The 25053-nt window shown below is 47.2% G+C and overlaps 1 protein-coding gene across 1 annotated transcript in view; it reads left to right on the forward strand.

The window, feature by feature from the left end:
* The window catches only part of igf2bp1 (insulin-like growth factor 2 mRNA binding protein 1), a 29708-nt gene extending 14158 nt beyond the window's left edge, over nt 1-15550 (forward strand). Inside the window, exons 3-15 of the mRNA XM_068749641.1 lie at nt 3902-3950; nt 5485-5536; nt 6730-6793; nt 8951-9244; nt 9475-9609; nt 9721-9843; nt 9983-10118; nt 13076-13198; nt 13409-13525; nt 13670-13744; nt 13837-13968; nt 14116-14229; nt 15404-15550. Coding sequence (XP_068605742.1) covers nt 3902-3950; nt 5485-5536; nt 6730-6793; nt 8951-9244; nt 9475-9609; nt 9721-9843; nt 9983-10118; nt 13076-13198; nt 13409-13525; nt 13670-13744; nt 13837-13968; nt 14116-14229; nt 15404-15550 — 1561 coding nt within the window. The remainder of the gene's footprint in view (nt 1-3901; nt 3951-5484; nt 5537-6729; nt 6794-8950; nt 9245-9474; nt 9610-9720; nt 9844-9982; nt 10119-13075; nt 13199-13408; nt 13526-13669; nt 13745-13836; nt 13969-14115; nt 14230-15403) is intronic.
* Nucleotides 15551-25053: the final 9503 nt, after the last annotated feature.

The raw sequence follows: 25053 nt of genomic DNA on the forward strand, positions 1-25053 counted from the left end.
TCACGTCACGCCGACGAACAGGACACAAACGTGGCATGGACAGATGGGTGCCCCGGTCTGTTAACCCTTTAAAGCCCAAACCACGAAGTCCTCGTCAGAAAACGTTTAAAGTTTTAAAGGTCTTAATGGAACCATCTGAAAATGTGAACATACATTTTTATATAAGTGCTCTAATTTATTTAGCTTTTGCTAAATCCTGATTTTTTTTCATGGAAAATGCAGATGCATGTTGGCTTGTATCCATCAGCTATTTTGGGGGGAAAATATCAAACTTCTAAAGTAAAAGTTTAAAAAAGGCAGAGTGTATCAAATGGAATACGTTTGGCTATAAAGGGTTAAAGCGGGAGGAGACTCCGATGAGAGCAACCCTTCCACCGCCATGCCCCCACCCCCATGCGGAGGGCGTGCACGAGCATCGGCCAGCCCCTCCTAGCGCACTTTGTGAATGGAGGACAGGAGGAGGCTGCGCTCGGAGGGGACTGATCCGAAGCGTGGCGACATATAAAACACAAGCTGCTATCATATGAATACGGGTGTGTGTGGACATCTGTCAAATGTCCCACGCTGGACAGACAGACACGTCACTCCACGGCCATTCTCCTCCCGTGGCGTTCTCCTCTGCTGTCACGTGACTCGTTGTAGTAAATGGGCGTCGGTCACGATGACAGAGCGATGAGACGTCGCTTTAAGTGTCTTCAGATGAAAATGCTGCTGAGATTTATTCACGCCGGTGACGTCACACAGAAAGCTGAAGTCCTGACCTGTCGGTGTGTGCAGCAGGCCCGTTACCGGCCCCTTACCGGCCCGTTACCGGCCCCACTGGAGCAAAGTCTTCATCAAGTCTTCCAGGACAGACCCGACGTGACGGTAACACATAGAACCCGGTCCTCCTGTGGACACGTGGATCCCGGTCCTCCTGTGGACACGTATAACCCAGTCCTCCTGTGGACACGTCGAACCCGGTCCTCCGGTGGACACGTAGATCCCGGTCCTCCTGTGGACACGTGGATCCCGGTCCTCCTGTGGACACGTGGAACCCGGTCCTCCTGTGGACACGTGGATCCCGGTCCTCCTGTGGACACGTGGAACCAGGTCCTATCCTAATTCATACCAGCCCATGATTTTCCCGCAGTCGTAACCTAATATCGTCACAAAACGAAACGTGATGCCGTGGAAACCGAAAGAAAGGAAAAAAAAAAACGTCTGACCGTAAATAAGTTCCTCCTTCTCAAAATGGGGGTCGTCGCCTCCTGAAATGGAGGAGCAGCAGGAGCCGCAGGGGGGGCTCAGGGTGGAGAACGGGCTGGACTGTGGCCCATGCTGGTGGCCCCTCCCCCCCCCGAGGCCCCCTCCGACCTGCCCCGTGTTAAATGACTTTTTAGCCGCTTCTCATTTTCATCAACGTCCAGAAGCATTTCATATTCTCTGTAACACCATTACCTCTTTATTTCGGCTCTTTGTCATGGATCCAATGAAAGGTAGCAGTAATAAATACTACTGGAACGGAAACGAGGAGAGTAGCGAGAAATAAGCACCAAATATGAAAATGGCGTCCGCGTCTGGCCGCTCGCTGCGGGACGGGATGGAGGATTCAGTGATTGAGACTTTTAGACGTTGCTTTTGTCTTGGTGCCGTGACTCCGACTCTCCAGTGTCAGCTGCTGCTTCCTTCCTGTGTCGTCTTCCCATTACATAGCCATACCCAAAAACCAGCAGCGCTGTCGGCCCTCAGTGCAGCCCAGGCGAGCTCTGATATTCACTGAGGACATGGGGAAGACCGTCTTGTAGCCACCTAGCGGCTGTAGCGTCCATTAGGATCCAGCAGCTCTGCTGATTGGCTGCTTCTTCACAAAGCATTTGATGACAAAGGTAGGAAACGGCGGGCCCATGATTTTGGGGTTCGTATAGAAGTGGCTGGTGACCCTTGCTGAGATTTGGGCTATGAACATGTGGGATAATAGCCTAGCCCACTGTAGCCCCCCGGGGCCCCTCTGTCTGCCCTGAAGGGCTCTAACCCTTGACCTTTGACTCGGACTAGAATTAACGCCCTTCTTCCCGTCGTCCATCTCCTTCTTGAGGACCACACTCGTCATTCCCTTGGTTTCTTTTCTTCTCCTTTGTCCCTGTGGAGGCTGGAGCGGAGGTGGATTTAACCCCTTCACGGCTGGGGGAACCGCCCCATTATATGATTGATTAATTTGTCTCTTTGTTGTTCTTCTGTTCATTTATATTTCCAGACATTAAATGCTACATATATAGACTTGATGTTAGAGCGGTTCACTCTTGTTAGCTTCATGCTGTTACTATAGCATGTTGCTGAGCGGGTCGTCCAGCGATCAGTAGGACGGTGGTTCGAATCCCGGCTCTGACTGTTTCGCATGTCGAAGTGTCCTCGGGCAGGACCCTGAACCCCCCCCCCCCACACTGCTGCCAGTGGGCCTGGCAGCGCCTTGCATGGCAGCAGTCGCCCACTGCCGTGTGAATGTGTGTGTGTGTGTGTGTGCGTGTGTGAGAGGCCTAATTGTAAAGCGCTATATAAGTGCAGTCCATTTACCATTTGGTAAGGTTAACAGAGGGGGGGCCTATTTGCCCCCCCCCCCCCCCCCCCATGGAGGTGAGAGGCACAGATGGTTTAAATGACCAATGATTGAACATATAACCAAATATGGTGCATGTTGGTTTGTCGGTCTGCCCGGCCATCCATCTTTCCCCTCCCATTGCGAACCTGTTGCCATGGTTTCAGCCAGGGTAATGACGGGGTCAAACCAGTTCACATTGTTGGGCTGATGGGGGTTGGGCTTCTGTATGGGGTGGTATGTGTTCAGGGGGCTGTGAAGGTTTGGTTGGAGGGGGATGTCGTGCATGCAGAGGTGTGTGCAGGTCCGGTTTTTTGGGTGGGGGGGGTGGGGGGGGGGGGGTGGGGGGGGGTTGGACTTATCAATTCTAACTGTATTGATTGAGGATGGGGGCTGTCAGGTATTTCGGATGCACAAAAGACGATTCATTTGTGCTGGGGGCCGCTGGGGCTTTGGGTGGGCTTTAGTATGTGGGCTGTCGATGGGGGGTTGAGGGTTGAAGTTTTGACCTTTGATTCTCAGTAGGGCGTGGTGACGGACTGGTTGTCATGGTAACGAGCGGGGAAGACGGAATACTGCCCATACTCACATTTCAATGCAAGTAAAACAGGAAACACGGGATGCTGAAAGCGGGTTCCAGCAACCGCCGCCGCCGCCGCCGCTCTCTCTCTCCGCGTCCCCGTTGGATCACCGGATCGCTGCACAGTCGTCGTTGGAGCACTTTCTCTACTTCGCTGTGCAGCTGTAGGGCCGGGGCGGTGGCGCCCCCTGGCCTTGTTGGCTGTGGGTGTATTATAATAGATTTTACGTAGAAACTGACATGCTCACTGGTCAGCCCTTTCCGGTATAGAAGCCAAAGACTAGTAGGACCATCTAGAGCCGGTTCCCTCTGATGCCCCCCCCCCCCCCCCCCCAGGACAGCTAGAACTGTAGTCCAGCTGTTCTCAGATAATGATCGGATAGATCTGATGAGAGAGTAAAATGACTAAAATCCCACTTCCTGGTTCCTCCCAGCTTTGGGTTCAGACGAACAGAACCATCGGTGAATCTTATTTTGTGTTGTTGATTTTTGAGCCCCGCATGTTTTACATTTCTTTCTTATAGCAGATGTTTTGTTTTAAACTTGCTCGTGTCCTCTTCCTCTTCTGTGGATGATTTATGTACGAAGGACTTTCAACGGAAACAAGACCGCAAGGGCTTTTTTGAAATGCTCCTCTTAGACAGGATGTTTGACTTTATTTGTACTGTAATACATGCTACTGTGTGACTGTACTTGTACTCTAACATTCTATCTAATAAATATATTCATCTTCATCATGTCTGCAGGACCAGGAAGCTGCAGATCCGAAACATCCCGCCTCACCTGCAGTGGGAGGTCAGTCACGGTTTCCTCCGGGAGGTTTCTCCTCTACTAAATACTCTTGAGCTTTGTCAGGCTTGCTCTTGTTCTAGTCTTTCATGAAATAAATATACAGTTGATTACTGTATTCTTTCAATTTTACAAAGATATCTTAATCCTTTCTGGGAAGTGTGGGCTGACTGGGAGCATAGTCTTCATCAGACGGCGCTGGGTGCCGGTACCGGTCCGTGAGGCATTTGCTACCGGGCCGCACAGAAAGAATAAATAATTTATACAATTTCCGTTGTATTGATAATTAAAGTCTAAAAGGTGTTTTATTTTGAAAAACTACCGGATTTTCTCCAACCTAACAATCGCCTGTGACACGTTACTCAAAAGAATAAGGCAGTAATCTAGCGAAAATTGGTACAAAACAAATGTCTTTGGAGAACGTTTTTACAAAGAAGAGGAGCCAACGACCTCGAAGAAGAAAAAAAGATGAATTTTGACAGACTTAAAACACAATTCATCAACAGGTGACTCATGCAGCAAGTCCGCTCTGCAGAACATAAAGCTAGGAAACGAGGCAATGAAGCCTTAAAAACTGCTTCAACACACAGAGACCAAGAACCCTGGAATAAAAGACGAGAACCCTGGAATAAAAGACAAGAACCCTGGAATAAGACAAGAACCCTGGAATAAAAGAAGGGAACCCTGGAATAAAAGAAGGGAACCCTGGAATAAAAGACTAGAACCCTGGAATAAAAGACAAGAACCCTGAAATAAAATACAAGAACCCTGGATTAAAAGACTAGAACCCTGGAATAAAAGACAAGAACCCTGGAATAAAAGAAGGGAACCCTGGAATAAAAGACTAGAACCCTGGAATAAAAGACAAGAACCCTGGAATAAAAGAAGGGAATCCTGCACTTAAAGACAAGAACTCTGGAATTTATGAAAGAAAAAAACGTGACAAAAGCTATTATTTACAACTTATGTTGAGTAGATATTGGTGTAATAGTTGTTAATAGTGCATAGTATAAAGCTTATTGGTAAGATTTTATTCCTCTTTTTAAATTTAATTATCCCCGGTCCGCGAAACAATTTCCCGGCATGAGCCCGGTTTGTGGCAGGAAGAAGGTTGGGCGCCGCTGCGTGCTGTTTAGCAGACACACAACCCAAGTGGAGAAGACAAACACAACACGTCACGCAGCAGTTACCTTTCACAGGAATAAAATGAACAGCCTCTTTCTACTGGCTCTATGTGAAAGACAAACACTTTTCTGCTGCCTGCCAGACAGTGCAGTGGGAGTCACTGGCACATAAGCAGAGGAACTAGAACTTCCAGACACGGTGCTTCACGAGCGCCGGGTCTGCTCTACGCCGCTCTACGCCCACCAGTCCGCTGTGTCAACCCAAAATAAAGTTCTCTTCTGAACTCCTCTTTGACTCTTTAAGGATGTCTTTATTGAAACTGAGTCAGCGATGAACCCAGCGTGTCTTGTAGCGCATTGTTTTGTTTGTTTGTTTATTGTTCTTCCCTCTGCCTGCCCTCCTTTCCTCCCATCAGGTGCTGGATGGTCTGCTGGCCCAGTGTGGAACTGTAGAGAACTGTGAACAGGGTAAGCTGCACCAGAACCTCCAGCAGGCGGTTCTGTTCCTCTTGTGCTTGTAGCAGCAGGATGGCGCTGAGGATGGAAGCACCGGCCCGGCAGAGGAAGGACGCTCTGTTATTGTCAAGTCATCCGGAATGTGTTCATAATAACGTTAAGCAGTCACACAGAATGAGAGGCTCACATTCTGACGATCGCTACCGCAATGGTGGGCTGGGTTAGGGTTAGGCCGGGTTGGGTTAGGGTTAGGCCGGGTTGGGTTAGGCCATGTTAGGGTTAGGGTTAGGCCGGGTTATGGTTAGGCCATGTTAGGGTTAGGGTTAGGCCGGGTTATGGTTAGGCCATGTTAGGGTTAGGGTTAGGCCGGGTTGGGTTAGGCCATGTTAGGGTTAGGCCGGGTTATGGTTAGGCCATGTTAGGGTTAGGGTTAGGCCGGGTTATGGTTAGGCCATGTTAGGGTTAGGGTTAGGCCGGGTTATGGTTAGGCCATGTTAGGGTTAGGGTTAGGCCGGGTTGGGTTAGGCCATGTTAGGGTTAGGCCGGGTTATGGTTAGGCCATGTTAGGGTTAGGCCGGGCTAGTGTTAGGCCGGGTTATGGTTGGGCCATGTTAGGGTTAGGCCGGGTTAGGGTTAGGCCATGTTAGGTTCAGGTAGGGTTGGGTTAGGGTTAGGCCGGGCTAGTGTTAGGCCGGGTTGGGTTATATATATATATATACACACACACATATCTAAAGACTGATTGATAGAATGCACAGCAGGAGAGACAGTTTTTTAGCCACGCATAGTTGCACTTTCTTTTAGTCTGTTTAGTTCTATGAACAAGTCCAGTCGATCTATAGAATAACTAAAGGGATGAAGAACTAAAAGAACTCAGCGGACCTCCACAGTTCAGATCATGCTTTCTAGTTAAATTATGTGGATTTACTTATCTACGAACAAACTGAAGTCAAATGCAGAAAATCAGAACCACGGATTAAATCCACGGTTCTGTAGCAAGACTTAAAGTCAGAACTAAAGTCGCTGGTGTCGTCGGGCCCGAGCAGACTGAGCAGCCGTTTGTTGTGCAGATGAAACCATGGCAACAACAGGATGTGCCTGCTCTGAGTCAAAGTGAGGATGTGTGATGTTAGCGCGGTCAGAACAGTCCGGGCCTTTCTGGACCCGTTGCAGTGAAGTCACCTGTCTGTTTCTCTTCCTGTCAGTGAACACAGACAGTGAGACTGCAGTGGTGAACGTCACGTACGCATCCAGAGAGCACGCCAGGCAGTAAGTTCCTCCCTCGTCCCGCTCCCACCCCTTCAGACCTGCTGTCCGTCCGAATGCACCGGCTACATTGCTGAGTGTGTTTAACCGAGGCTACTATAAAACATAGATGACTTCAAATTAAATGCACTTCTTTTTAAATATGCATCCTAAACACTAGTGTGGTTTTTCTCAGATGCGTGTGCAGGTGTGCACACGCTCCACTTCTGACATCAAGTGGTGATGGAGGTGAACTACAAACCCCTTGTGGTTCCTCCATTGGGTCGGCCGATAGTTCTGTTATATTCTTTTGTATTAGTGATTCATTTTAGACAGAACAGGAACATGAATGTACCAGAAGGCTTTAAGGGTATACGTCGTCAGCCTCAGAATACACACAATACTTTCTGATGTCACCACCGGCTCCCCAAGTAGCTCAGTCCCCTCCTAACTGGATCTACACCGTCCACATGGTGATCTGGATCAGCACCAGAAGGTTCTAGATTGTTCTTGGTATCTTTATACACCAACCATGAAACGTGAAAGTGAATCAGAGTTCATGTGTATTTTTAACTGATTCTTTTTAATGTTAAAATGTTTTCCTGACCTCATTCTGGATCAGAACCAGAAGACACGTTTCATGATGGTTCATATTGGACCCCTTCAGGACTGGGATTTCTGGTGACTGAATTTGAATGCAGATTTTACAAGATATGAGTCTTTGAAAAAGTCTCCATTAAAAGTAAATGGGAGAATCCAGATGTTTCTGTATCCAGACGGGAATCCGTCCGTAAAGCGTCTTTGGGTGCCTTGAACAGCGCTCTACAAGACCAGCGCATAATAAACCGATCCAGATGATCTTCGGTCGTGAGATAGAGCCCCCCCCCTACGCGACTGTGTCAAATTCCATAAATATTGGTCAATAATCAACCGAGATATTGCGGAACATATTTTGTAGCTCCATTGACTGCAATGTTAACAAAAGATTCAAACTGCTCCAGAATCCAGGATCTCTTCTGGATCATCACCGAAATCTAATAATCTGTTCCTGGAAATATTCCCTGAAAATTTCATTAAGATCCCTCCGTAACGTTTTGAGTTTTGTTGCTAAAAGACAAACAAACTAACAAACAGCGGTGAAAACATAGGCGGATTGTACTCTTGTAAAGTAGAAACATTTAAAGTAGAATACGTATATGTCAAAATTGTACCTCATTTGAATGGGTGTGTGTGTGTGTGTGTGTGTGAACATGTTGGGATCAGATCCATCCTGGGCTTGTGACTCCAGGTTACTCTGCTGATTATGATGATTATTATTTATTGATGTGATTCTCTGAACGTATTTTTCTCTCATTTATTTCCACCCTGATCCGGACCTTTTGAGATTTGAGGATAATTCTGTTTGATCTTTTATACCTTGCTTTTATTCCTGTAGTCAGCTGTTAGAGTTTAAGGGGGGGGGGGGGTTAATATGTGCTCATTAAACAGAGATTTCTTGTCATTCTGCTTCTAAAGCATTTCAATATAAAAGTATTGAGCTTTGTCTCAGAGTCCAGTTTATGCTGTCCCGAGGACAAACTGGGTCCAGGGTTGATCAGCTGCTCTGTGCTGGGAGACGCTGGGAGACTTAAACCTTTAATGCTGCTCTGGATCGTCTTTTATTCCTGTAACCCAGACATGGGCAAACTAAGGCCCGGGGGCCATATACGGCCCGTTAGACTTTATAATACGGCCCGCCAAACTTGTCCAAATAATATAATTAAATAAAATTTTATTATAAACCTCATTCATTTGACCTTTTTCCCTGTAATGCTACCTGGAAAAGGCCAAATCCTTTCATGTAATGGCTTTTACGTGCCATTTATATTAGCTCACACAAATACTCCATCCATCTTTTCCTGGCCCGGCCCCTCTGTCGAATTTTAGAATCCATTGTGGCCCGCGAGTCAAAAAGTTTGCCCACCCCTGCTGTAACCTTTGACACGGATACGAGGGGGGGCGTAGGTCTCCGTGGTCCGCCGTTTGGACCGTGTGTCTGTCTCTCCTGGGCCGACTAATCATTACATAACTAACAGAAACGCATTTTATTTGATGATTTCACCAACATTCCTAGAGCTGCTACATTTCTAGAGCTGCTACATTCCTAGAGCTGCTACTACCCTCCGCTGCTGTTCCTTTCAGAGCCATCCAGAAGTTAAACGGACACCAGTTTGAGAACAACGCCCTTCGCGTCTCCTACATCCCCGATGAGAACTCGGAGCTGGAAGGAGGCCAGCGGGGTTCTGAATATGGCCGGCGTCCGGGCTACGGGCCCCGAGGGGGGCCTCGCGGCGGGTCTCCAAGCTCTGGCGTACCCTCCAAACATCCCCACGCCGACATTCCACTGAGACTGCTGGTCCCCACGCAGTATGTGGGAGCCATCATTGGCAAGGAGGGGGCCACCATTCGCAACATCACCAAGCAGACAGGAAGCAAGTAAGAGGCTGCGCTCCCCTTTAAAGGGAGCCGACGCTCTGATTGTTCTAATTCATGCATCCGCCTCATGAGGACACACCCTGAAACCTTTGAACTTTAGATGGTTTACCGACACAGCATGAGATCTGAGCTTCAGCAGCTTGATTATCACCAAGCTACACGAACAGCTGCTCGTTCAGGAACTTCTAGCGATGCAATAAGGTGATCCGGATCTTTTCCCTTCGCTCAAGGATTGATGTGCACCGTAAGGAGAATGCAGGTGCTGCTGAGAAGCCAATCAGCATCCACTCCACCCCCGAGGGCTGCTCGGCCGCCTGCCGCATGATTCTGGACATCATGCAGCAGGAAGCCAAAGACACCAAGAGGTAGGTCTGAAACCGCAGTCGTCCAACGTGCCGGGCGGAACAGAGGAATCTCCTGGACACCCGAATAAAGGCTCCATCATATACGTATATCTTCTTTTGAAATGTTTGCAGCGCTGACGAGGTTCCTCTAAAGATTCTGGCTCACAACAACTTTGTGGGACGCCTGATCGGGAAGGAGGGACGCAACCTGAAGAAGGTGGAACAGGACACGGACTGCAAGATCACCATCTCCTCGTAAGACGCGTGCTGAGCTCTCTGCAAGGCCGAAGTTCGGCTGGTCATGAAGTTCTATGTGGAATGACGGCCCGCATGGCCTGGCTGGCCCGGTCCATGACCCGGCGACCTCTAACCTCTCTGCTTGTGATGTGTGCAGTCTTCAGGACCTGACGCTGTACAATCCTGAGAGAACCATCACCGTGAAAGGCTCCACCGATGGCTGCTGTCAAGCTGAAGTGGAGGTGATGAAGAAGCTACGAGAGGCCTACGAGAACGACATCGCTGCGATGAACGTGAGTGTTTCTGTCACTCCGTCTCCTAGCAACCCCAATCACTGCCAGCACATGGAGCTGGTCAAATCCCATTGGCTCGAGCAACAAAAGTGAGGTCATTCTGAATCCACCAACCAGCTGCTGCTGTGAATAACGACAAGGCAAGACACGGTAACTAGCATTAGCAAGGATAACTCACGTTATACCAACCATGAGTGTAAGCCCATTGGCTGGTGTGATTCTGGAATGACCCCAGTAGTGAGTCCAGTGGTCATTCACAATACTGAGAAGGATTCAGCTGGTCCTCACTCGCTTAAAGACCTCGTCGTTAAGCGATTTCATCGCCAGTACGATCGGAGTACATCGCCGATATGTACAATCCTCAACCAGAAGGATGCTACCAAGAACACAAACCCTTCCAGAGGCAGAACTACTACTATGTCTAAGTTTATGTACGAGTACCTGTAAGGTACAATTACTCTCCGCTATATTAGCGCTATCGTCTGCATAGTTGTATCATACTGTTTTTTATTGGCATTCTATCTACTACTATACTTTCTTCAGGTCCCGTGAGGGGTCTCCACAGCAAATCAACGTTCTCCACTTCACCCTGTCCTTTGCATCGTCCTCCCCAACACCAGCCACTCTCATGTCCTCTCTCACTACGTCCATGTATCTTCTCCTGGGTCAACCTCTAGTCCTGTTCCCTGGCAGCTCCATCCTCAGCATCCTTCTACAGATATAGTCCCCGTCTCTCCTCTGGACATGTCCAAACCATCAAAGTCTGATCTCTCTGACCTTGTCTCCAAAACGTCTAACCTTCACTGTCCCTCTTATTGTCTCATTTCTAATCCTGTCCAACCTTGTCTCTCCCAAGGAGAACCTCAGCATCTTCATCTCCTCCACTTCTAGCTCCGCCTCCTGTCTTTTCTTCAGAGACACTGTCTCTAAGCCGTCCATCATGGCTGTCCTCACCACTGTCCTCACCACTGTCTTGTAGACCTGTCCCTTCGTCCTATCACAGAGCACACCTGATACTTTCCTCCCCCCGTTCCAGCCTGCCTGCACACGATTCTTCACCTCCTTTCCACATTCTCTCCATCACTCTGCTCTGTTGACCCGAGGTACCTGAAGTCCTCTACCTTCTTTACGTCTATTCCTTGTAACTTCACTGTCCCCCCTGGGACCTTCTCATTTACACACATGTACTCTGTTTTACTGCTGCTCACCTTCATTCCTCTCTTTTCTATCATCTGTCATCTGCAAACATCATATTCCAAGGAGCTTCCTGTCTCACCTCATCTGTTAGTCTATTCATCACCATGGCAAACAAAAAGGGGCTCAGAGCTGATCCCTGGTGCATCCCACCTCTACACTAAACTCCCCTGTTACTTTCGTACGACTGTCCTACATGTCCTGAACTACTCTGACATACTTCTCTGCCACTCCAGACTTCCTCATGCAGTACCACAGTTCCTCTCTGGGCACCCTGTCATATGCTTTCTCTAGATCACAAATACTTCTGTCCTTAGTCTAGCCTCAACCACTTTTTCCAATAACGTCATCATAAGACTTTCTTATTTACATTGATTCACTTTTCATTTTACTAGCAACGCTACGGTAGTTCCTGCTAACCACACGACCGGTACTACCCATGAGGCTGCATTATTGTTATTCTCTCTATTGGTGTGTTATTGTTTGTAATTTATTGCCTATATCACATGTGTCAAACTCAAGGCCCGGGGGCCAAATGTGGCCCTCCAAGTCATTTCTTGTGTCCCCCGAGAGCTGTGTGCAGACATTTGTTTTTGTAAAATGCTGCATCTGTCACATGTTCTTAACAGCCCACATTTGTTGGTTGTTCTGCAGTTCTGCTCCTCTCAACTGATAAAAGAGTTTTGAGCAAAGTTAATGCCATAACTTGTGTTGGATGATATTTTTCTTTATTTATTATTTAATATTATTTACTTGAATAAGTTTGATTATTGATCGATGGAGTAGTGTGGTTTTCTTAACCTGATCAATTGAAAGGATTTATGTTATAATAACAGCAATAATCTATCCATATATATATACAACTATACAATTGAATATGCAATGTTTGTAACTTAAGTTGATTGCCTACATATGGCGCTCAGGATCAGCACTGGACATATGGAGCTGTCCATTGCTTTATCCATGGCTTTATCTCTAACAATACTTAAGTTACAACCTTTTAAAAAAGTGATATCAAAACTGAATATTTTATTGTACACATTTTTTACTGTGTTACAGTTTACATTTGGCCTTTGGAGGGCAAACATAATGCTAATGTGGCCCTTGGAGAAAATTAAATGAAAAAAAACCCTCCTCACGTTGAAATCTCACCTTTTAGTGGTTTTGCCCTCTATAGAAGCTGCACCCAGGTGTGTTCATTAAGTGGTTTTAATTAAAATCATTAAGGATTTAGAGCATAATAAGGACACATAGCAACATTTACAAATGGATACATTTTGTCTACTTGAAGGGTGCTGAAATGATAAAATTGCATTACAGGATCAAATTCTGCATTTTCATGCTGAAAGTTGGGATTTTCAAATTGAAATCAAAATTGGCCCCCCTTATCAAAAATCCCCCCCCCCCCCCCCCCCGTGACCTTTTGTTGGACACTTTCTAGAACAAATGTTTTATTCTGAAGGGTCATGGAAAGGTTATGGATTACATGTCAAATTATGGATTTTAGTGCTGAATGTTGAGATTCAGAAATTTCAGCCAGAATGACGCCGCCTCACCAAAAACCAAACCTGTGAGGAGGAGGGTTGTCTGTGGGGGACAACAATGTCCAGGGTAACACAAGGGCTAAGTAGTTAGTAGTGGCTACATTTGCCACCAGTCAAAAATGAGGGTCATTTATGCATATTACAATAATGCCCCCCCCCCCCCCCCCCCCCCATGTAAACCTGGAGACAGTCTCTTACCATCAGCCTTTATCTCTGCAGCAACAGACTCACTTGATCCCTGGACTCAACCTTGGGGCTCTGGGGCTCTTTCCTTCCTCCTCCAACATGCCCCCACCCCCGCCTGGGAACACGACATCTGCTGCCCCCTACGGTTGCTTTGGGGTAAGAATACCTGCTCTATAAATGTCCTTAATGTGCAATCTCCTCACATGATGTACCCACTGAGATACCCCGGGCTGAGCAAGGAGCCCCACCGCCATCTCAAATCACAATGGAGAAGCAAGAGGACGTCCATGACTGGACGATGCATCAGTCCCAGTAGCTGGCCTGTGCTCCTCCTGGACTCAACTTGAGCTCTGTGTGTGTGTTCAGGCTCCGGAGCAGGAGACGGTCCATGTTTACATCCCAGCTCAGGCAGTTGGGGCAATCATCGGAAAAAAAGGACAGCACATTAAGCAGCTGAGTCGCTTTGCCGGGGCGTCCATCAAGGTCTGGACATCAACTTGCTTCAAGTCATCCATCAGGGCTGATTTACCAGTCCATGGTCTGATTAGAACCTAGAGTGGAGCTCTGTCACCCTGAGACGTGAGGGGGCTACAGCAGGACTGACTATGCATGTCCCCTGTCCTGCAGATTGCCCCAGCTGAAGCTCCCGATTCTAAAATGAGGATGGTGATCGTCACTGGACCCCCTGAGGCTCAGTTTAAGGTACACTACCAGCTGAGTATCAACCACATTTCATTTTTCCACCCCTGGTTGATTGAGCACATGAAAATAGCCTCTGTATTTCCATCCCAAAGGCTCAGGGAAGAATCTACGGCAAGCTGAAAGAGGAGAACTTTTTTGGGCCAAAGGAGGAGGTCAAACTGGAAACTCATATCAAAATGGCTGCTGCTGCCGCCGGACGAGTTATCGGCAAGGGGGGCAAGACGGTAAGCCACCTCGACTGTACACCTCAATCCCGTGGCCCACCTGTATGTGGGCCACAGGAAGACGTCTCACAGAGGTGTCTCAAACGTCCTAACTGGTCTCATTTCACCTGTAAATGTACAAACCCGTCACCAAGTTTCTGTCTCCAGGTGAATGAGCTGCAGAACCTAACAGCAGCCGAGGTAGTGGTTCCCAGGGAGCAGACACCTGATGAAAACGACCAGGTCATCGTAAAGATCAATGGCCATTTCTACGCCAGCCAGGTACTCCTGCCTCTCGAGTTATACAAACCACATCAATGCCCAACTGTGTCAAGCCCAGAAGAAGTCACTTCTGCTAATATACTTCCTGTCCAAGCCGATCTTTTCACATGGTACAACTATCAATGCCGACACAAACGTCTGAAGCATCTCCAAAAAAGAAACTGAAAAGGTTGCATAGAGTTGAATAGAGCTGGGTAGAGTAGGGTAGAGTTAAATAGAGTTGGGAAGAGTTGGGTTGAGTTGGGAAGAGTTAAATAGAGTAGGGTAGAGTTAAATAGAGTTGGGAAGAGTTGGGTTGAGTTGGGTAGAGTTGCATAGAGTTGGGTAGAGTTAAATAGAGTTGGGTAGAGTTGCATAGAGTTGGGTAGAGTTAAATAGAGTTGGGTAGAGTTAAATAGAGTTGAATAGAGTTGGGTAGAGTTGGGTAGATTTTGGTAGAGTTGAATAGAGTTGGGTAGAGTTAAATAGAGTTGGGTAGAGTTAAATAGAGTTGGGTAGAGTTGCATAGAGTTGGGTAGAGTTGCATAGAGTTGGGTAGAGTTAAATAGAGTTGGGTAGAGTTGCATAGAGTTGGGTAGAGTTAAATAGAGTTGGGTAGAGTTAAATATAGTTGAATAGAGTTGGGTAGAGTTGAATAGAGTTGAATAGAGTTGAATAGAGTTGATCGGTAAAGTTGAATAGATTTGGGTAGATTTGGGTAGAGTTGAATAGAGTTGGGTAGAGTTGAATAGAGTTGGGTACAGTTGGGAAGAGTTGGGTAGAGTTGAATAGAGTTGAATAGAGTTGAATAGAGTTGATCGGTAAAGTTGAATAGAGTTGGGGAGAATTGGGTAGTGTTGAAGAGAGTTTGGTAGAGTTGAATAGATTTGGGTTGTGTTTAATAGATTTGGGTTGTGTTTAATAGATTTGGGTAGAGTTTAATAGAGTTGGGTAGATTTGGTTAGAGTTGGGTAGAGTTGAATAGATTTGGGCCATATAAGCATGAACCAATCATTTTCTGCTGCATAACCAGAGAAAAGCATCAATACAGGAAGTAAACGTCATCAGTCGGTCAATCCTCAGACCTCGTCATATTCCCAGTGTGAGCGACGCTCCTGATCGCTGGTGTACCTTTACTCACAAGTGCAGTTTTCTATGTGCCTCACACCAACGTCATCTCTCCTGTGTCCTCCAGCTGGCTCAGAGGAAGATTCGGGACATCCTGACGCAGGTTAAACAGCCACAAAAAGGTGGGGTGGGCTCAGGACCGAACCCCCAGGGCTTCACAGAGATGGGTAGCCCCACAGAGGGACTGACTCAGGACCACCAGCGCAGAAAGTGAGGGTACCCACGCCACGTCCCACCACCCCACCCCCCGCCTGACGGACAGACGACAGACTGACACACGCATGGACAAGCAGACAGACAGACGGATACAGGAGAGCGATACACGGACCCAGCGACACAAAGAGGGAGGGAGTACGCCCGAAAGCTAGAGCGGAAGATCGACATTTAGAGCAAGAGAGAGGATGAATCAGATCAAAAGATGAAATGACGAGAAAAAGAGGATCAGGATGAGAAGAAACCAAGAGAGACGTGTGGAGGATGGTGGGATGAAGGCGTGTAGGGATGGAGAGAGGGAGAGGCGGGGTCCTCCTAGTGCGCTGCAGCCAGCTCCTCATCTGCTGCAGCTGTAGTCGGAGACAGGTGGAAACAACATGGCCGACATGCTTCTGTGGTTTGCACCTGTCCCATGTGTTAGGTCTCCACTAGCAGGGGCCCGTTTGTCCCTCTGTCCCCCCCTCTGTGGACCTCTCCAGCCATCTGCAGTCAGTCCTGCAGGGTGGCTTTTTTATCATAGAGATATATGTATAGAAATGTTTTATTCAGAGCTATTATTGATGAAATGCAGTGAGGCGGAGCCCGGAGAGGGAACGAGGAAGCTGCTTCAGCGGCACGCTGGGCATGGGCAGGGGTCTGGCGCTAACCCAGCCCGCCCTGCACCTCTTGGCCAATGAGAGTCTAGAAGAGGGGCCGCAGATGTTAACACTGCGCTTCAAAGACCTTTCCGAAACAGCGGAGAGACTGGAAGACAAAAGACAAATATGAGGTTGTAAATATATAATCTTCATGCAAATGCTGTGTCTGGCCGCCTTGCCTTTTTCAAGGGGGTCTTCTGTATACTCCCCAGTCTCTTACCTCAGCTATGTGGTATATAATGTAGCCTACAACAAGGTCGGGGGCTGGGGGGGGGGCACTGACTTCCCCCTTTCCACGTTTTGTCGTGTGGCGGAAGGTGCAGCAAGAGACAGTACCGGGGGCGGCGGTCGCAGCTGGCCCTGCAGTTCTATTGCAGCGGCTCAGCTCATACAGCGAGGCCAGGTGACCAGCGACCCGCACCTGAAATGCCATGTTTTATATATATTATATATATATTTGATATGTGAGTTAACCCGGCCCCTCAGGTGAGCGTATAGAAGGCAGCGAGACAGGTGTGACGGTTTTGCTGCGTGAGCTTGGACAGACGTTCCTCCAGCAGTGCAAACAAAAGGACAAGATGTCTGTCTCCTCAGAGGAGCGGGGGAGGGGGGGGGGGGGCGTCCAACCGGTCCTGCATTCAACCATCGTCGTCATTTTGACATCCATGGGCTCTAATGCTTGTATTCATCAAGAGAAGCTCCTTGCCTCCAGCCCAGAGAGGGTACCATCAGTATGAGGGGGGGGGGGGGGGGGGGGGGGCGGCTTCCTTGTTCTCTCTCCCAATCTGCCAAAGGCCTGTGGGTGGAGCCTCCAGACCCCGCCTGCATATGATAATGAGAGGCAGGTTCTCCAGTCTGGATGCTCCACCAAGATTAGAACAGATTAGCGAAGAAATTAAAAAAGCCTACCTCAGGGTAAAGTTACCTCAGTATTCCTCACTTGTTTTGCTTGCTGGTATTTTATATAAGAAAAACGAAATGAAGCGCTGATAGGCTTGAATATTTTGTATTTTTTTAGTTATTGTCTTGAGGCTTTGGTTGTTTTTTTCTGTTTTCTTGTGTTGCGGTGGTTGAATGAGCTCAGGAAGATAGGGGGGGGGCTTTGGTTCCTCCCAGTGTGGAGAGCGATACGAAGCTGCTCTGGACAGGAAGATGCTCGACTGCCATTCAGCCCCCCCCTCCCCCTGTCTTTCTGAGGCGTGACTGACGGTTGTCTGAGACAGAGCACTGGCCAATGGGGAGTGGCGTTACTAATCTGCCCGCGGTGACCGCGCCAGCCACATGGGGCTCTTTTTACTGCTCTCGTGTCATCAGACGGGGTGAAACGATTTCTTCTCAGGTCGCATTTTGAAACCTCGTGCCCTGAAGGACCTTCTTTTCCTGCCTTAGTATCATGACATCATCATGAAGCGCCAAATATTAAGAGAAGTTACATTTCTCACCCACAAAAGGAGACATGCGAGTGAGCTCTTACCCAACGCCACCCTGTCTTCCTGACGCCTTCAGACCAAAGCTGAAAACAGCAGGGGTGCTCCGTACATATGATGCACTGACCACAGCGCCACGGACGCTCCCCACTGGCCACTGGTGTGCTTTGTCTGTGTGCATGTGTTCACTAGTTTTAAATGTTCATCTTTGTCTGGGGGATGTGGTCGCGAACCTATGAGCCGTCGTTTAAGTTCCATCTGACTGGAGGGAGAAACGCAAGAACCTTTGAAATGGAATGGGAGCAAAAAGAAAAGCAAGAGAGTCTAAAGACCTTACCAGATGCAAAATGTCATCACGATACTTTTGTACTTTTGGAGAAAAAAGTATAACAAATCTAATTTGGGAAAAGCTGTAGACAGGAAAGATGGCGCCAAGGAGGTGAGTGACGGGAGGACACTGCCAGAGCATTCACAATCGTTCTAATGTCTGACCTGCACTCGGTGACATCGAGCGCCCGTCTCCAGCTCACCTTCACAACGTCCGGTCTCAAGCCTACGCTTCCATTTCTGTCCAGAGGTAGCGTCGCACTTCAACCGCCGTTCACTGTGCTGCGTCAAGCTTCCACCGCTATCCACAGCGTGGAGTTCCGTTCACATCCACCAGGACACGCTAGTTAGCACTCGCCAAGCTTCCACCTCTATCCACAGCGTGGAGTTCCATTCACATCCACCAGGACACGCTAGTTAGCACTCGCCAAGCTTCCACCGCTATCCAGAGCGTGGAGTTCCGTTCACATCCACCAGGACACGCTAATTAGCACTCGCCAAGCTTCCACCTCTATCCAGAGTGTGGAGTTCCGTTCACATCCACCAGGACACGCTAGTTAGCACTCGCCAAGCTTCCGCCTCTATCCAGAGCGTGGAGTTCCATTCACATCCACCAGGACACGCTAGTTAGCACTCGCCAAGCTTCCGCCTCTATCCACAGCGTGGAGTTCCATTCACATCCACCAGGACACGCTAGTTAGCACTCGCCAAGCTTCCGCCTCTATCCACAGCGTGGAGTTCCATTCACATCCACCAGGACACGCTAGTTAGCACTCGTCACTCAGCCTGCAGCCGATCGCGGGCTTTAGGATTCATTGGTTTCCTCTTCGGTTTTATTACGTTTTTACATCGCAGCAAGCTTTATTTGGACGTGACATCTGAGGACGTACTGATTGATGAAACATGTCGACAACGTCAAGCTATCAAAAATGACTGAGAACCTCCCGATGCAATTCTCTGAGGAAAAGAGGGGCGGGCTGGGAGGAAGGCGAGGGGGTGTAGACCGCCGTTCTGGGATGAACGGGTGAATTCCAGCATCTCCTTTCTGGTTGTAGTTCCTCCGCCCTTCCACAAAAGCATTTCATGCCTTCTCCTTGTGTGTTTTCTGCCCCTCCTGTAGGAGGAGAGCCAGATCGTTTATGTGCTTTTGTTAAAGATGAAAGTCATTTCACAACTCGGAGTGGGCGGGAACACACGGCTCCCTCGCCCTCGCTCACGCTGCTCTCCATCGTGTTCGTTTTGCTCACTTCTGTTCAAGACTTTTTTTTTTTTTTTAAAAACACTTTTCTTTTGCTTCTTTTTTTTTTGTTTCTATCGATGTTCTGAATCTCTTCTGGAAAATCGCTGAATTTGATCCTGTTTTGTTTTATTTTTAATGCACAAATCGATGAACATCACAGCAACTAAATGTCGTCTCCTAGCATGTCGCTCAGTACTGCGGACCGTTCGCCCAAACCCGCCACGAGATGCACTCATTCTGTCAACATGTTTTGAAATGTACCGTTTAAGGGGCCCTTACCAAAAACCTGCTGGTGGGGCCCCACAGGACACTTTCCCACAAACCCTGCCTTCTGTTTCTGCGACTTAGATTGCATTGACAGGTCCGGAGTGTGGACGCAGCCTCTCAGTCATTGCAATGAGAAACTGTCCGACCTTTTGACTGGCGCCGGCGATGCAGCGCAGCCCTGGTTGTGTCCCTCTGAACAGGTTCAGCCCAGCATTCATTCTATTCAGGAGTTAAATTACAGAGATCAGATAAAAACTGCAGCACAAAATGACAAAAGAGGAAATTGAACCATGGTCTTGAATTGGCCAGGCCCAAAATCAGAACACTGAGCTGAAAGAAAGTTCTGGCTGGGCGCACCACTATGGATGTCCCCCTTCCATGAACCTATGCATAAAAGCAGCTTTAGGTCTGGTGTGAAGAAATAAGTTCGAGCAGTAAAAACTCACTGTCGTCCTGGAAGCATTGAAGCCCAGAGTTTTGGGAGAAATATCTCGCCCAAGCAGAGTGCAGCTTTGCTTCATGCAACATGTAGCTCAGCCCTGACAGACGGCAAAGGAGGATAGTTTGCAATAAAACAACGCAAACTCCTTGTCGTGCACCCGCTGACCCCGAGTCTGATGCTAAACAGAGACCCAGCAGGGACGCCACGGTGGGACGAAAACAAACAAACCTCTTGACACATAACTTGAAACGCTACCTCAAACCAGATCAAACTCATTCAGAAGATTCTTTGATTTTCTTTGAATGCAAAGACGAGAGCAAGCAGTCGGTCAGTGGAACAGGCAGCAAGCGCAGGCAGTCGGTCTGCTCTTACAGTCCAGCTTTGTTCTTGTTCTTTCCACTCAATGTTTTAATTTATCTTTCGCTTATTCAAATGTTGCTTTTCCAGTTTAGAGACTGAACTGTTAAGATAAACGAGTACGTTTATCCGTCCCAATATTGACGCCTCGGGACGGCGTGGGCAGCCGGGGAAAGGATGTTCTAAATGTCGGGTAATCTGATTGGTCAACGTATCGTCCAACCACAGCAAGGTGTTAGCAGTTTCTATTTTACAACTCGCATATTAAAGAGTCACTCGCTTTCAATCGGAACTTAACACCTCAGGTAATATTTTTTAAACATGCCCCAGAATGCTAAAATTACCCACAATCCTCCTGTAGCTCCACCCGGCTGCTCGACATGCCATCGATGTGGTGTCACCTCCTGAATCGAGGGGCACCATCCCTGTAACCATTTAAATGTTTTGTTGATCTACCTCTTTGGGAAAAAAACTAGCTAAATTGTTTTTGTTTGATTTTTTGGTTTTAAAAAGACACAAAAATAATAAAAATTACAAAACAAAAAAAGATTTGCTTGAAAGAAATATAGATAAATGAATAACGGTGTAGCAGCATCTCCATATACTGTAGTGGATAGTCTATTAAAAGGATAAAACTTTTACTTTTTCCAAAGATGATTTTTGTTTACTTTCTTCATTCTTTTTCAAAGCGTTATACATTTGAATAATAATCAGAAACCTACCACCATTTTTTTAATCTTCTTTATAAAAGCCCAACATAAATGAGATTTCTTGAGTCAAATGAATTGTTTTCTTTGAACTTATACTTTTTAAACTTCCACGTGTCTTCCTTTGGTTGACGTCTCATTTCTTTCTCTTTTTTTATGACAGAAGATTGTATCTCTTGTATTTTGGGTGCATTTAGCCGTTTCTTTCTCTCTGTAAAATGCCTACACATCATAGAGCACCCTGCCAGGACCTTCGACAATGATTGATTATCTATTCTCAATTCTAAAGTGTCACTTGAAAAAAGCAAAAGGACCTGTTGTTTTAGCTGCAGCTGGAAGGAGGAGGGCTGGAACATTTCTGTCTCAGAGCAAGACAAAAGCAGGCGAATCTGATCTGGGCTCAGCCAACGCTGAAAGTTCACGCCTGTTGGCCACACCCGGAGATGAGTGTGAGAAGGCCCAAAGTCTTCCTCCTTCTGTCTGACGCCACCTTTGGTGTTCACAGTTTATGGACTTCCACCCTCCGCCGGCCTGATTCCTTTAGTCCTCATCAACACTTGTTTTAAACTCCTTGTAAACGAAACAGAGCAGAGAAACGAATGTGTTATTAAATGATGAGAAAACGGACCTGCTGCCTCTTTGGTCTTTTGTGTTTACAACAGGAGATATTCAAACATGAAGACATTAACAATCCCCTGTGGATATCAGGGCATAAGTACGGTGGCCCCGAAGGGCAAAAGCTCGGGTTTCTACAACTGAGATAAAAAACAGAAGGTGGACCAAAGTGGAGGTTAGAACTTATAAAAGAAAGTCAAATATTCAAATAATGGAGAACTAAGATAGAACCTCTTCAAAGGTCTTTCTACCACAGCAGAACATGGCGTCGCTCGACACTGTTAACACATACGTACACGGGGAGTACCCAAAAAGGTTTAGGCTGTGTAACAGAAGTAAAATCAGAACTATTTATATAGCAAGTGTGACTGAATGCTAACGTGATTAGCTCCGCAGGAATCCTGAAACACAAAACACTCATTTTATACTGGATGTGACTCCCGATATGACCAATCAGAGGTTCGGCTCACCTATAAGAGCACGACTGAAATGAAGAGATAATGAATGCACATCACATTACCGAGACCAGAGAGCATCGAGACCGAGACCTTTGGAGGTCGAGACTGAGGCGAGACCGAGAGCATCGAGACCTTTGGAGGTCGAGACCAAGACCAAGGCGAGACCAGAGAGTATTTAGACCGAGACCTTTGGAGGTCGAGACCAAGACCAAGGAGAGACCGAGACCGAGACCTTTGGAGGTCGAGACCAAGACCAAGGCGAGACCGAGACCAGAGAGCATCGAGACCGAGACCTTTGGAGGTCGAGACTGAGGCGAGACTGAGAGCATCGAGACCTTTGGAGGTCGAGACTGAGGCGAGACCAGAGAGCATCGAGACCTTTGGAGGTCGAGACCGAGACCTTTGTAGACCGAGACCGAGGCGAGACCGAGACCAGAGAGCATCGAGACCGAGACCTTTGTAGACCGAGACCGAGGCGAGACCGAGACCAGAGAGCATCAAGACCTTTGGAGGTCGAGACCAGAGAGCATCAAGACCTTTGGAGGTCGAGACCAGAGAGCATCGAGACCTTTGGAGGTGGAGACCGAGACCGTGTATATCAAAGGGAAATCACAACAAAACAGGACAACATGACCAGTACCTTTTTTTCATTAAGTTTGAAACAAAAACAAATTCTGCTATGTTGTTTTTGTTTCAAACTTAATGAAAAAATCGAATCAAAGCAAATTTATTGTTTCACTTCTCCAAATTATACAATCATACTTATTAATAATGAACTGTCCTGACAAACCACAATCATTGTCATTTTACAAATACAATTTTAAATAGTCAGAATCAGTTTATTGCCAATCAGGGTTCACAGACTTTTTTCCCGGTGAAGTCGTGCAACATGTAACAGTAATGACTAAGTTACAAAAAACATATAAGTACAGAACACATCACCAAAACAGCAGCATCAGGAGTGGATCCACAGACGTATTAGCAGCAGTAAAACTAGTGTAATTACGCAGGGCAAGTTACCAGTAGAAAAATGTTCATTAGTCCGAGTCAGAATTACTATAAGAGTTCACGAGTCTTACAGCCGAGGGGAAGAAGCTGTTCTTTTGTGGTTGCTGCTACACCAGGACACCAGCCGGCCCACCTCCCTCCTATAGGCAGACTCATCACCGTCCGAGATGAGCCCGATGAGGGTGGTGTCGTCCGCAAATTTAATCACTTTAACGGAATGATGGCTGGAGGTGCAGCAGTTGGTGTACAGGGAGAAGAGCCAGGGGGACAGTGCACAGCCCTGGGGGGGGGCGCTGATAGTCATAGTGTCCGAGACTGTAGTCCTCCGCTCTGTCAGGAAGTCAGTGATCCACCTGCATGGGGAGTCGGGCACGTCGAGCTGGAGCAGCTTGTCCTGCAGCAGTCCCGGGAGGATGGTGTTGAGCTGAAGTCCACAAACTTTCTGCGCCGCTGTGGAGTCCCACCAACAATCCTGCAGCTAAACTGTTCAGTCAAAGAAAGTACATCGTGAAGCTGGAACTATTTACCTGAAGAAATAGTCATTACATGAACAAAGTTTCATTCATCCATTCATTCATTCGATCTGCAGTCAACAGTATCAGATGAAATATTATAGTAGAATTAATTTTAGCCTAAACATAATAATACTATTATGTTTGGTAATATCCGTTGACTGCTGGGATCTGTCCCTCCATCACGACCCGGTTCTGAGTTTGATCCAGGGTGAAACGCGCACTGGATGAAATGAGATGGAGGGAGCGCGCCCCCTTGTGGTTCACAGTACGCACAGCAAGTCTTTGCAGCTCACGTCCCACTGTCCTCTGCTGTCTTCTCAAAGCTGACCCTCCATTCGAGGATCAAATACAACCTCAAGGAAAAAGACCTGCTTTTATCATCAGGAAGGTTTTATTAACATCATTTTTTATGAGCATGTCATCGACTACACCAGGGGTGTCAAACTCATTTTCTCCAAGGGCCACATTAGCATTATGTTTACCCTCCAAAGGCCAAATGTAAACCGTAACACTGTAAAAAATGTAACTAAATGTAATGTCATTTAATGTAAAATAAATGTAACTACTCCTTAACATGCTGTTAAATAACTATTATTTTTTTTATTTAACTTTTTAGCTGCCACAGTAATTACAATAAAATATTCCGTTTTGATATCACTTTTTTAAAAGGTTGTAACTTTAAATTGTTAGAGATAAAGCCAGACTGTAAATGAGAAAAATCATAAGTATGAACCAAAGTTTGTGATGGGAATAAATTAACACATCTAATAATGTGGAGAAGTTCCATTCAAATGCAATCATCACGCAGGAACAAAGATAATCGATACAAAATCAAAGCAAAACCAAAAAAACCAACCGAAGTGGGCAAGATAAAGAACTTTCCCCGAGTCAATGCCGCGGAAAAGACGTCACTTTCAGGATCAGCACTGGACAGATCCATATGTAGCCGACTACCTATGGAGCTGTCCAGTGCTGATCCTGAGCACCATACAGGTGATGAGAATGAACGGATGGAGATAAAGCTGTGAAAACAGGAGCTGTTATTCTGGGACATAGAAAATATCAAACTCAACCAGCCAGCCGCAGTGACAGTCTCAGATACTCTCTCGTCCAGGGATTCATCGTTCGTGTCTATCGGGCAGTAAGTCCATCCGGACCACTGGAGCCCGATGATCCGGTTCAGCACCTGAAAGAAGTCTGGACCCTGCACGCTCCATGAATTCATTCCTGCTGATGGATGCATGTGATGACCGGCTCAATGCATTGTGGGAGGGTTTCCCCCTTTGAAAGGCAGAGATTCAGATGCAGTATGTTCCGGATCTTGGGACAAAAGTCCTCATGCCTGAGAGCTTCATGGGAGGCTGAGCAGCAACGTGGATGGGAGAGAGTCCGGGCATAATTTCAGTCAGGTTTCAGAGCTCTTGATAGCACAGAGACAGCTTTAGTTAAAGTCACCAATGACCTTTTAATAGCGTCTGATAATGGACTTGTCTCCATGCTCAT

Source organism: Brachionichthys hirsutus, chromosome 16 (genome assembly GCF_040956055.1).
Source record: "Brachionichthys hirsutus isolate HB-005 chromosome 16, CSIRO-AGI_Bhir_v1, whole genome shotgun sequence".
Lineage (NCBI taxonomy): Eukaryota > Metazoa > Chordata > Actinopteri > Lophiiformes > Brachionichthyidae > Brachionichthys > Brachionichthys hirsutus.